General features: G+C 31.8%; 2 protein-coding genes across 2 annotated transcripts; both read right to left on the bottom strand.

Annotated features, from left to right (window-relative positions):
• Window positions 1-6,222: 6,222 nt before the first annotated feature.
• Window positions 6,223-8,201, bottom strand: LOC130976136 (40S ribosomal protein S25-3-like). Its single transcript, XM_057900903.1, has 4 exons — window positions 8,089-8,201; window positions 7,941-8,015; window positions 7,586-7,720; window positions 6,223-6,640 (listed from the first exon to the last, which is right to left on the bottom strand). Exons 1-4 carry the CDS (start codon window positions 8,089-8,091, stop codon window positions 6,527-6,529), a joined length of 327 nt encoding a protein of 108 aa, XP_057756886.1. The 5' UTR covers window positions 8,092-8,201; the 3' UTR covers window positions 6,223-6,526.
• Window positions 8,202-9,988: 1,787 nt separating this feature from the next.
• LOC130973547 (CBL-interacting protein kinase 2-like) lies at window positions 9,989-13,364 on the bottom strand. Its single transcript, XM_057898129.1, has 2 exons — window positions 13,148-13,364; window positions 9,989-12,031 (listed from the first exon to the last, which is right to left on the bottom strand). The coding sequence occupies exon 2, from the start codon at window positions 11,595-11,597 to the stop codon at window positions 10,218-10,220; it is 1,380 nt and encodes a 459-aa protein (XP_057754112.1). The 5' UTR covers window positions 11,598-12,031; window positions 13,148-13,364; the 3' UTR covers window positions 9,989-10,217.
• Window positions 13,365-13,985: the final 621 nt, after the last annotated feature.

Here is a 13,985-nt window from a genome sequence, read left to right as displayed (position 1 = left end):
GTTTGGGGGAATGCTATTTTACATGTCGCAGCATTTATTCGTTTGAGGCCAACGAGTTATCATCAGTTCTCTCCTATGCAATTAGCTTTTGGCCAGCAGTCAAATATTTCTCATTTAAGAATATTTGGGTGTGCGATATATGTTTCCATTTCACCATCTAATCGTACCAAAATGGGACTCCAAAGAAAATTGAGGATATATGTTGGATATGATTCTCCCTCTATAGTGAGGTATCTTGAGATACAAACGAGAGATGTATTTAAAGTCCAGTTTGCGGATTGTCATTTTGATGAATCAAAATTTTCAATATTAGGGGGAGAGAATAAGCTTCTTGAAAAGGAACTTAATTGGAATGCATCATCGTTGATGCATTTAGATTCTCGATCAGGGCAATGTGAACTAGAAGTTTAAAAGATTATACATTTGCAAAGAATAGCAAATGAATTGCCTGATGCATTTTCCTATACAAAGAGGATAACCAAATCTTATATACCAGCAGAAAATGCCCCAATTCGAATTGATGTCTCAGTAGGACAAGTAGCCACTGAAGCAAATTCACGCCAGAAGCGTGGCAGGGCGAAAAATGCCCCAATTCGAATTGATGTCCCGGTAGGACAAATAGCCACTAAAGCAAATACACGCCAGAAGCGTGGCAGGCCTGTCGGTTCCAAAGATAAAAATTGTCGAAAGAGAAAAGAGGTAAATACTATTCCTGTTGAAAAAGATATAGTAAAAACACTTGTAATTGTCCAAAATTCTGATATAATTTTAACGCCAGAAGACGTTCAGGTACCTGAAAATTATGAAAATGATGAGATCTCAATAAATTATGTCTTTACAAGAGAGAAATGGAACCGAAATAAGACAATTGTCAATGAAATATTTGCATATAATGTGGCATTGAATATCATGCATGAAAGTAAAGATCTTGAGCCAAGATCAGTCGAAGAATGTCGACAAAGGAATGATTGGCCAAAATGGAAAGAAGTCATGAAGGCTGAATTAGACTCACTTGCAAAACGTGAAGTCTTTGGACCTGTAGTCCGTACACCAGAAGATGTAAAACCTATTGGATACTGGTGGGTATTTGTGAAAAAACGAAATGAGAAAAATAAAGTTGTGCGCTATAAAGCCTGACTTGTGGCACAAGATTTTTCACAAAGGCCCGGTATAGATTATGAAGAAACGTATTTCCCTATAGTGGATGCGATAACATTGCGTTATTTGGTCAGTTTATCTGCATATCATAAACTACATATGCATTTAATGGATGTGGTAACAGCCTATTTGTATGGCTCATTAGATCGGGATATCTATATGAAAGTCCCTGAAGGACTAAAGATATCTAAACCATCCAATGAATCTTCACAAGGATTATACTCAGTTAAATTGCAAAGATCTTTATATGGTCTAAAGCAATCTGGACGAATGTGGTATAATCGTCTTACTGAGTATCTGGCCAAAAACAGATTCAAGAATGATGATATATGTCCATGTGTTTTCATAAAGAAAACCGCATCTAGATTCATTATAATTGATGTGTATGTTGATGATTTAAATATCATTGGGACTCCTGAAGAGATTCCAACAATTATAAAAACTCTGAAAGAAGAGTTTGAGATTAAAGATCTTGAAAGGACTAAATTTTGTCTCGGCCTGCAGATCGAGCATACAAAAAATGTGATCTTTTTCGTCAAGCGACATACACAAAGAAGATCTTGAAAAAATTTTATATAGATAAGTCACATCCTTTGAGTACCCCAATGATTGTAAGATCTTTGGATGTGAAAAAGGATCAATTCCGTCATAAAGAAGAGAATGAAGATATCCTTGGTCCTGAAGTACCATATCTTAGTGCCATTGGAGCACTAATGTATCTTACTAATAATACGCGACCTGACATATCATTCGCAGTGAATTTACTAGCAAGGTATAGTTCCTCTCCAACCAGAAGACATTGGAGTGGAATCAAGCAAATCTTTCGATATCTTCATGGAACGGTTGATATGAGATTATTTTATCCCTATGGATCTAAGTCACTATTAGTTGGCTATGCAAATGCTGGATACTTGTCTGATCCACATAAAAGGATATCTCAAACAAGATACATGTTCACATATGGTGAAACAGCTATATCATGGAGGTCCACGAAACAGACAATTGTAGCAACATCCTCTTATCTTGCTGAAATACTAGCAATACATGAAGCAAGTCACGAGTGTTTTTGGCTCAGAAGTGTGATCCAATATATTCTGTCATCATGTGGACTGATTAATCAGAAGATAGCTCCAACTGTCCTGTTTGAAGATAATACAACATGTATTGCTCAACTTAAAGGCGGATATATCAAAGGTGATAGAACAAAGCATATTTCTCCTAAATTCTTCTTCACTCATGATCTTCAAAATCAAGGGACAATTGATGTCCAACAGATCCGCTCAAGTGACAATCTGGCAGATTTATTCACAAATTCACTCCTAAAATCCTCCTTTGAAAGATTGGTATATGAGATTGGGATGCGCCGATTTCGAGACATTAAATGATGTCGGCAAGAGGGGGAGACTGTACTCTTTTTCCCTTGGTCAGATTTTTTTCCCATTGGATTTTTTTTGACAAGGTTTTTAATGAGGCAGTCCCCGTCACTAAAGGATATTGTACTCTTTTTCCTTCACTAAGATTTTTTTCCCATTGGGTTTTTCTTTAGTAAGGTTTTAACGAGGCAATAATCCTAAATGGTCATCCAAGGGGGAGTGTTGTGATAAGACCAAATGAGGTGGATGACCATCATTTAATATGGGCGGCTCACATTCTCAAGAGAGATGAGTTTAATGAGAGTTGAAAATGTTACCTCTTGTGTGCCTATAAATACATGTACTGAGGCAAAAGAAAGATACACACAACAAGCAATAAACAATTCTCTCTCTCCCTTACGTTGCAATACTTCTCTCTCTTTATATCTCTTTATTTTATATTTGTTACATCTTCCTTATTTATTTATTTAGTTATTTTATAACACCATGTTGCTTTATATTCTTTTTTTTTTTCTTTTTCTTAATAAAAACAACAAACGTAATTATAGTGTATTATTTATAATCCCACTTTCTCTTTCTGACCTTATCTTGCATACTTGCACCAAACACTCGGGATATTTTTAAATTTGTATCTCTACCTTATGATTCATCTTTTTATTTAAACAAAAAATTTCATATTTTCCAATTAAAATCATAGTAGAAAGAATTACGTTCTTGCGTGTTATATTTTAATTTTGCAGACAGTATGAGCGAAAATAAAAATATATGTTCCATACTTTAAGTTCGTAGTTACTTCCAGCAACATTGAAAAAGAAAACATGATATGAACAAATTAGTTACACTGCACCCTAATTGCTCAGCTGGTCTAGTTATATTGCAAGTTTCTGTAGTTTATCAAATATTGATAAGATCCTATAGTTTAAATTCTTTTAATCAGTAGATAAAATAGTTGAAAAAAATTGATTAATTTTATTTAGCACTTGATTTTTAGAATAGGTTAACAGTGGCTCTGCATAAAATTTACACGAAATTTTATTTTAAACAAAGAAATACCATTTGAGATTAATTGATATAATTTAATGTTGGCACTTTTGGATTAAAATAAGTTATAATTTTATTTCTATGGCTTTAATTTTAAGAGAAATTAAACAAAATATTGGTGTACACAACTTTTTGTGTTTACCTTCTACCCTCCTTGTTAGTAAATATATTTTACAAAGAAAAATAAATATCTATCATAGATGAATAATATATATGACTTTATAAAAATAAACAAAACTTAAGTATAAATGAAAAATAAATATCCGCTAGTTAGATAAATAAATGTCAGACTAATAAGAAAATATTCTTTTTTATAAATCATACAAATTCATTTTCCTCCATCATAGATGTTTACTTTTCTCTGTCAGTATAAGGTGTACCAAAAAAGAGAGTAATAGAAACATTAGGTCCTTAAAAAAGTTTATGATGGACTTCTATGTCCTAAAGGAAAAAAAATATAGGAAACATTTCAAGTGCTTCAGGAAACACCGGTGCACCAGTTGTTTTAACCGTTGATTTCAATTAATATATATTATATATATTTTTTATAATTCAGATCAACAGTTAAAATAATTGGTGCACCGATACTGCTGGTGCACTTGAAATGCTTCCAAATATATATATATATATATATATCAAATAAGTCTCTTTCAGAAAACTTTATTATAAACTTAATAAGTGTCTCGATACCAAAAAAAAAAAAAAAACTTATAAGTTTCTAAAAGAAATAAATCTTTAAAAAATTATAAATTTAATTATTCTATTGATTCTTATAGTTTTGCAAAATTTTCAATTAAGTCCTTATACTTTTTTTTTCTTTTAATTGGGTCTTTGCAACAATTTTTTTTTTCAATTACATCCATTTTGGTAGTGATTGGCTTAATTGTATAAGGACCCAACTAAAAAAAAATTGATACAGAAATTAAAATAAAAGAAAAAAAATGTAAGGACTCAATTAAAAAAAAAATTAGTGCAAGAACTCAATTAAAAGAAAAAAAAAAGTATAAAAACCTAATTAAAAATTTTACGAAATTATAGAACTAACAGAATAATTAAACCAAATTATAATTATACTTATAAATTTCTGACCGAATAGGATAAAATATTGAAAATAATGAATTGTGTCTAATATTGCAACCTTGCATGATTTAGGAACTACAAGACTAACATTTCAATTTTTCAAGAAATTATTTATTATTTTTTTCTCAAAAAATTATAAATCTATTACAAAATTTTCATATATTATTTGATTTAAAAAAACTATAAATCAATTACAAAAATTTTTCAGACTAGCTATCTATCCTATTACTTAACCAAAGGAAAAGTTCACATAATAGCGACACTATAATCTTAAGAAGTGATCAATGTAATCATTTTGACTGGTATAGCATACATAACTAAACACTATTGTGTCTGAGATTGAATTCCAAGAAATAATGCTTACTTGCCAAATTCCTTGTTCCCATCGGCACATTAATAACAAAATACGGAAACTGACCACTTCTTCCTTAGCCCTTGTGCTTTAAAAGTTAAGAGTAAAATATTATATTTATCACTAATATTTAGGTTATATCTTAATTTGGCCTTAACATTTTAAATATCTTATTTCTATCTTAAGGTTTTATTTTTATCTTAAAAGGTTTTAAATATGTTTAATAGTGTCTTAAACTTGACACTAATAATTAACGGAATAAAAGACGTGGACGTTACCAACTTTATTAGTTAATTCATATTTTTTCTGTGTTAAAAAAAATTACAAAAACCTTCTTGTAACACTTTTTAATTTTCTTTTGGTACAAAACTCTAAATCCTAACAATCAATTATCAACGCTTCAAAATAAAATAAAAAACTTTTATATTAGTAATTGTTGGTGGATCAATTTTACTTACATATTGAAATTCAATGCTATTATTAACTCTTCAATATGTAAATTGTTTGTATCAAATTTAATAAAGACAACATTAAACCTGCTTAAAACTTTTTTTGGATTAAAATAGAATATTTGAAAGTTTTTGGGATTAAAATAGAACTTTTGAAACGTTTGGGACCAAATTAAAATTCAATCCAAATATTGAATTTAATTTTGATGCAAACATAATTTTACACATGCATTCAATTACGTAAAATAGTTTTTGTCATCAAGAAGAATGGATGCAATTGCACAAGAATGTATACAATTACGCAACTATATAAATTATTTTACACTGTCAAAAATGTATACAATTGCACAACTATGTAAATTATTTTACACTACTATATAAATTATTTTACAATATCAAGAATGTATACAATTGCACAACTATGTAAATTATTTTACACTATTAGTGCATCAAAATCAAACTCCCCAAACATTAGGAACCAAGATAATAATTTACCCAAAAGTGAAAAACCATCCGGGACCAAGATAATAATTTACCAAAAGTGAAAAACCATCGTTGTCCTATATCTTTGCATTATCTAACATAAAAAAAATCCTCAAACAAGAAAATGTGACCTCTTTAGTCAACCCAATTTATTACTTATATAAAATAAAATTGAAAAAACAATTTTTTCCATTAAATTACATTAAGCATATTATATTAGACATTTATTTCGAAGATACAACATTGTTCTACTAGTTGCGATTTGATGGTCATACACTACTCATACTAAATTTCAAGTCATGATAACCATACCCAAATGAATTTCCAGGTCGAATTAGAAATTAACAAAATACTAAGCGCGGCGCAACAGTAACAAGTTGGTTGCAAAATTGAGTCTCCACCAAATTAGCAATTCAACTAAATAGATTTGCAAACATGGCGAGATTATCAAAATGATAAACAAACAAAAGCAATATATATTATCAAGGACAGAAAAAAAAAAACCTCAGATGCATTCAACATTAGTCTAGTCTGAAGTACATCTCAAACTGAAACAAAAATTTCTTCATTGATCTTGCGAGGTACTACATCTAGGTGTTTGTTGCCCTAGTGTAAATCTGCTGACTCGCGTGAGCGGACACCAGCCGGATTGAACCTCTAGCCATCAACTCTCTTATCGCCTTCCTTGCAAGTGACCCATTAATCTGTACAGTGAAAGGAAAATAATGACTTCTTTGGTTTGGAAAGGATAGAACCTTGTTTCTGTAGCGCTTATGAGAATCAATATCAAATTGTTTTATGCTTAGAGAATGCATTGGATATGAAACCATAACAAAAGTTGCAATCAAAATTGTCAGTATGCCATCAAGAAAAATATTCTCAAGCATTATATATGGAAATGGTTAACCAAAAATATCAATGCCAAGGTCATTACAGTTTAGTTTAATGAATTATATCCACATAAACCAACAATCTTATTGAAAATTAAGAGGGAAACCAAATCTAGAAAATAAAAGGATTGAGTTGGATAGAAGTGTAAAGTTGACAATCACATATAAAAAAATATGAAGTAGAAGCAACAAGATAGCAAGCACGGATATCTAACAGAGAAGTCATTGTCTTGATTTTCTCATAAGAGGCTACCAACTGAACTTATGATACTACAACTTCTAAAAAAAAAAAAACGAAGCTCGGTGCAAAAGGGTGTCATGTAATTCCACAGCCGAAACCCGTGACCTTGAGATCACACGGAGACAACTCAACCGTTGCTCCAAAGCTCCTCTTCAACATACTACAACTTACTATTAAAAAAAACACTAACCATTTATAACGCCAATCAGTCTTGCAAATAACAAGCTTCTTAGGATTAGCACCAAAAAATGCAATCTAACACCAACACAAACAGGATTGCTGAGTTTGAAACTGTGAATTAGTGCTAGACTTACGAACTTAGAATGTGAATAGATCAACAGAATAAAACACACGTTCAAGAATATATTGTATAAAGAAGTGGCCACAATCCAAATCACAACCTAACCTACAACCATGATCCTACTACAGAACACACATCAAAACAACAACACATCCACACCTATGTTATCACTTTTCAATCTATTCAAACAAGTAAGAGAAAAGAAAGAGAGAGGTACCCTCAGACGATCAGAGAGAATGGAAGGAGTGATGAGCTTGAATTTGGGTGCTTCAGAGAGGAGCTTGTCATATGAAGCCTGATCAAACAGCACCTGATTGTTCACCTTCTCCTTCTGCTTTCCCTTGCTCCACTTCTGTTAATTCCACATCAAATTCTCAACCTTAGAAATTATTAATTACGTAATCAAAACAAAATATATCATCAAATCCAGATATACAATATAACTAAATATGATTTACCCCTAATTATCACATCATAGTTGATACAAAATCATATTAGCACCAACACCAAATCATAATAACAATCATATAAAATATAGAAAAAAAGATGAAAATTGAAAAAGGAAAAGGGACCTTCTTCTTCTGCTTGCCACCGCCAGATTTGGCGGGCTTGGAAGATGGTGGAGGAGCCTTATCTTTCTTTGGAGCCTGCAATCGAGAATAGAACACAGTTAGGCAATTACATATGAGAGAAGAAAGAGATGAATGAAGAGATTCGCACCATGGAAAATAGCAGGAATGTGAAATTGGCAACTGAGAATTAGGAAGTGAAGCTCAGAAACTATATAGCTAGGGTTCTTTGCTTGAATTTTTTTGTGTTCATTATATGTTTGGATGTTAAATTCATGGATGGGCCCACAATGAGATTTTTGGAAGTCCCATTTATTTTCAGGCCCGCTATTAAAATAAAGTTGAAAAGAAAATAGAAAAAAAAAACACCCACTGAAATCACATATTTGGCCAAAAATAAAGAATAAATGCGGATAAAACTATAAAAGAGTCCAATTTTATACAAGAAATTTTTAGGAAAACAAAAAGCCGGTAATGATATGTGAGCATATTTTGTTTCGTGGTATGCCGAAAAAACAAAATATTTTGTTTCGTGAACAATATTCTGTTTTTATTTCTAATAGTCAAAATGGAAAATGAAAAAAATTTAATAATTATAGTGTATAATTACTGAAAACATTTTCTATTTCCATTTTCTATCATTATTGATAGTGGGTTAATTAAATTCAAGGGTAAACCATCAAAAATACATTGAAGTATTTAGTGCTGACAAAAATATTTTTGAATTTTATTATCGATAAAAATATTCTCAAATTATTTAAAAATGTGACAAAATGTTCAACATTAAATATATATTATCAAAAAATATTTTAGAAATTGAATTTTGATACAATTTTTTTGTAAGTATTATTAAAAAAATGAGATATATTTATTCTTAAAGTTGTGATATTTCGTTAAGTATATATATTTTTTTGTAATTTATTTGTCAACAACCAATAATACTTTTAAAAAATAAAAAAATCTAAAAGTTAAATTTTTATTCGATTTTTTGTGTGTATTTTCTAAATAGTTATCTAACTATTCCTATCAACTTTTAGATTAAATGCGTATACGATTTGTTAAATACAAAAGTCGTTTGTCACTCGTATAAAAATAATTTTTTTTGACATTTTTGTCGCATTTTAAATAATTTAAAAAAATTTATCCATAACAAAATTCAAAAATATTTTTTTATCAAATATAAAATAATTCGGGTGCATTTTTTATAATTTACCCTTAAATTCAATAAATAAAAGGAGTTTTGTTACTTGAAAAGCCATGGCCTTGAACGTTGAGCATGTTCTAAGTTCTAACCAAAACTAAATGCGGTAGTTGATTAGCACCTTGGTCCAGCTTGACAATGACTAATCGACATTGCATCCATTGTTTCTAACAATTTGTGGGCTGAACCAGGAAAAGACGTCACTGTTATGAATTCTTGTGCATTGTTGTTGAACTCATGCTTTGTGGGGTACTGATTTTCAAGCTGTTTATGAGAGAATCTTTTTGTAAAAGATTGTTGAACAGCAGTTTTATAAATTGCTTAAATAAAAGTTTATATTTTCAATAATAATGTAATTTATGACTATAATCTTGACACTGATTTATTTAGTTGTCTTCTTATCATTTGATGACTGTTGCCTCATTCGAAGAAAATAATGTAGATAGGTTAAAGTTGAATCCAGCATGTCAACATGATTAATAATAATTAAACCCATCATGAATGGTCTCAATTGCTTGTTGACCTGGTGGTATTCACTCTTGCTACATAAACTTCCACTTCAAGTTAAAAAAGGGAAAATAGTTCTTTTTTTTTTTTGTCTAACATCCAAATATCTTGCTGTAGCATGAAGAACCATGATGACAAAATTATATAGTCTAACTTGATAATTGCATCCTTGGGTGTAGTTATATGATAAGATCATATAAAATTCTAACGTGAAAGGATTCATTCCCTCCCTTCACCATGGAGGTTGTGAGGATGGTGCTTTCAGTAGAAGCCATGAGATCATTGCAGCTTCAAAATGCAGAAAATGCCATTTGAAAGAACACAATATTCAGTAAAAACAAAATACTAAAATCTGATAATGGGAATAGAATTTAAGATCCAAATGGTCAAATTTGCAATTCAGTTATACAATCTGTACAAGAGATTGAACTAGCCACCTTATTTCTGACTATATGTCAAATTAACAAGGGGACTTGACCAAGATCATAACAGAGTTAAGCTTATAACATAATAACACCCTAGGTAGTAAAAACAACATTCAAGTAGTTTGCATAGTACACACCATCAAGCACCTAATAACCAGGCACAACATGAGACTGCTGTTGTTGCTCTTGCGGCACCACTTCATGTTGTGTTGGTTGTTCTCCCTGCCATGACCAAACAATGTCCTTGAGTGCCGGCCGAATGTCGTGTTTCAGAAGCTTCTTGTACTCCACTGTGTCACCATTGGCCTTTCTCAACTCTACCAGATGGAACTGTGGGGTTATCTCGAAAATCTCAGCATCAATGCCCAAGATCCCTTTTCTGCCTTCCTTGGAACCTTCCAACTTCAACAAACCTCCGTCTTTCTTATTCACTTTTAACTGAAAGCGCTTGCAAATGTCTTCCAACTTAGAGAATATGGTCGAGGCGGACTTGTTGGATGTGAACCGGACCTCTTTCTTTTGCTCGGCATCCTCAAACAAACCGGATAAGTCAAAGCCGGAGGAGAAAGAGATTATGTCAAAGGCATTTAAATTGAAAGGTTTTCCCTGCTCTTTCTTGGGCTTTGCAATTGGACAGTTCTCGCATGTGTCGAAAACACCTTCAGCATCCAGAGGGGCTAGCTCTTTGTTTTCAGTTGCAGTAATCACAGACTTGTCTAACCCCTTTTTAAACCAAGAACTTTCCATGATTTTGGCCATTGATATCCTTGTCCTTGGGTTTGGATCCAAGATTTTGGACAACAATCGGCGAACATCAGGTGCAAACCACTTAGGAAATTTGAATTCCGCCTTACCGATTTTCCTATACATCTCCATCAGATTTTTATCCTGGAATGGAAGATAACCAGCCAGCAGAGCAAACAAGACTACCCCGCAGGACCATATATCGGCTTTCACCCCATCATAACCCCTTCTGTTTATCACTTCTGGCGCAACATAGGCGGGCGTACCACATGTTGTATGGAGTAATCCATCTTGGTGCTTCGATTCAGCAAGAGCACTCAATCCAAAGTCTGAAACCTTCAAATTCTCATTTTCATCCAATAGTAGATTTTCTGGTTTCAAATCTCGATGGCACACACCCCGGCTGTGACAATAGTCTACTGCACTAATCAGTTGCTGAAAGTATCTCCTGGCAGCATCCTCTTTGAGTTTTCCTTTAACTATCTTGTTGAAGAGCTCACCCCCTTTTGCATACTCCATGACGAAGTAGATTTTGGTTTTACTGGCCATTACCTCATAAAGCTCAACCACATGTGGATGCTGAATTAGTCTCATCACAGAAATTTCACGCTTAATCTGTTCAATCATCCCAACTTTCAATATCTTCTCTTTATCAATTACCTTAATGGCCACACTCATGCCAGTTGCAAGGTTCCTAGCATGGTAGACCTTTGCAAAGGTCCCTTGGCCTAATAACTTCCCTAGTTCGTATCGCTGCATAAGCACACTTCCTTTTTGTTCCATTTCTAGTAAGACCTACACGGGATGCTGAAATCAGTGCTATAATACACTAAGTAGATGTAGTTAAGTGACCAAAATGGGGATTAAGAAGATTCTCCAAGATCAACCATCTTCACAAAGTTCATGTTCTGGCATTGAACAACTATTGAGATTTCCGGTGACCGGCACATGAGCGAAAAATAGACGTCGGCAGAGGTTTGAACACCCAATCTCATCAAGGATAAACAAGGCTAGCCCAGATGGAGCCAAAGCCTCATTAAACACCGAGAAGGAACTATTTACTTGCAAGCACATCATTCAGCATTCCCTGGTTTTGTAGTGACACTAGAGAATACTGAAGATGATGAACTTCTTAAAAAGCTTTGAAGAACTACCAAAGAACAAAGCAGAAACTTGTTAACTTTCAACTACACAGCAGCAAAATTTAGTAGGCACACCTGAAAGAAAGAAAAATAAATAAAGAAAAGGCTTAGTAACATAAATATATTAGATATAATTTGTGGATATTTAAGCTACACAAAACATTACGGTTGATTGGAACAAACAATAGAAATAGCTAAGCCTTCAACTACTAGGTGAGATCAAGTACATGAATCAAATAATGACATATATGCCATCGTAATCTTATTTTCTCATAACTTCAACACCAAGGTGGCTTTTCGGGATAATTTTATAGGATATAATTTGAAGGGAAATTAACAGCCGCTGACTTGCAGCGTCCTCTAGTACAAATATTATAATCAAATGCTGGCTCTAGAGATATTAGAAGTAAATAATTCAAGACCATGAAACAGAAAACAAGTGTGTGAAAACTTGAATTTTGACACAAGCATGTGACTTCAAATAATGAATAGATCCAAACCAAAGGTAGCAGTGAGCCATGCAGAAGCAATGAAACTGAGTGAATCAAATAATCAAACAGCTGGTTTACATAAGAACACTGACACACTCTATCTGTTTTCAATTAATTCTTTTTAATCCTTGATTTATGGTTATTTGATTAGTAAGAATGTTAGCAAAATTGTGTGCAATATCAGAAGTATTTAATAAATGAAAACAAGCAAAGTAGCAGCAAATATAATAAATATAAAAATAGTGAAATTTAGCAATTGCCATTCGAGAGGATTACATTAAAACCAACTAAGATTCATCAAAGAATTAAGGAAAGAATAAATTTTATAACCCAAAACACAACTCTTCCCTCATCCCATTAAGCATCAAATTTCTTAAATCTATGAGCCGGGAAAAAAAACTTACTCAAATTATGACTCAACATGAATAATTTTCCAACAAAACCCAGAAATTGCACAGTAATTAGGAAGCTCAGAAGCCATGGTGAGCGATATTCTCAAGAAACAAAACAGTGAGGAACAATTAGAGAATGCCGTCCCGTGTTGCAAACCAAATCAAATCAAATTGAGCTCAAAAACGAATAGTTTCAAACTTTGATACAACATCATGATGGTAATAATCATGTAAAATATATAAAAAAAATAAAAACAAAAATAAAACGAGAAAAAACCTCAGAAACGATAAAGGGTAACTGAATTTACCTGCGAAAGGGTTGGAGATTGATGATTGTTTGGTTTTCTGTTTCTGTGGCTGCAATGAAAATGGAAATTTGGAACAACTGAACAAGAACAAGGAACAGAAAAACCATTAAGAGAGAAAATCAGAGAGAAAGAGAGTGATGTGGTTTTTAACGTTTGATTGAGAGAAATTTGAGAAATCCCAAAATGCGTTGTGAGATGCTTCTTTTATAAACTTGGGTTATTCACTTTGATGGTGACCTAATTATTATTCCCAACATTTTTTATTATATATTTCATTTGCTAATTATTATTATTATTTTTATTTTTAATTATTAGGGTGCCATGCTATAGGCCAAAATAGGTATATGAACAAAATAAAATTGAAGATTTTCTGATCCGATGAATCTGAATGCAAGCTTCAACTTTAACTTAATAAGTTTTTATAAAAGAAAATAATCGGTTATATTGGAAAATATAAATAAATTTATACTTCTTTTTTAAATAAATATATTATTTTAAAGTATATAAATTTTAACTTACTGATTAAACAAATGAAATGTTATATGATAAAAAAAATCAATGTCAATATTCTAAAATAAACTACAAAAAATATCACTATTTTTCTAATTGGAATCTAGTATTATTTGAAAATAAAAATATAAAATCTTATTTGAAAGAAAAATTATTTTTGCAAATTCTATTTAAGTTCGCATGTTCCATGACATCACAATTTATGAGTAACAAATTGAATTATTTTAAGAAATATTATAACAAATTTCCTTAATCGAAAAGCCAAATTTGACTTGTTATATTATGCAATACAAGAACCCAAAAAAAAAAAAAAAAAAAAAACCTCTGA

Source organism: Arachis stenosperma, chromosome 4, assembly GCF_014773155.1.
Source record: "Arachis stenosperma cultivar V10309 chromosome 4, arast.V10309.gnm1.PFL2, whole genome shotgun sequence".
Lineage (NCBI taxonomy): Eukaryota > Viridiplantae > Streptophyta > Magnoliopsida > Fabales > Fabaceae > Arachis > Arachis stenosperma.
Note: the sequence above shows the minus strand (reverse complement) of the source record. Positions and strands in the feature narration are given on the sequence as shown.

Excerpts from the sequence above, each read along its gene's own strand:
- LOC130973547 (XM_057898129.1), bottom strand. The coding sequence starts at position 11,597 with ATGGAACAAAAAGGAAGTGTGCTTATGCAGCGATACGAACTAGGGAAG.
- LOC130976136 (XM_057900903.1), bottom strand. Across the intron at positions 7,721-7,940 it reads GTGGCAAGCAGAAGAAGAAG|AAGTGGAGCAAGGGAAAGCA; the intron begins GTCCCTTTTCCT and ends TGGAATTAACAG. Across the intron at positions 6,641-7,585 it reads TTCTCTCTGATCGTCTGAGG|ATTAATGGGTCACTTGCAAG; the intron begins GTACCTCTCTCT and ends TTCACTGTACAG.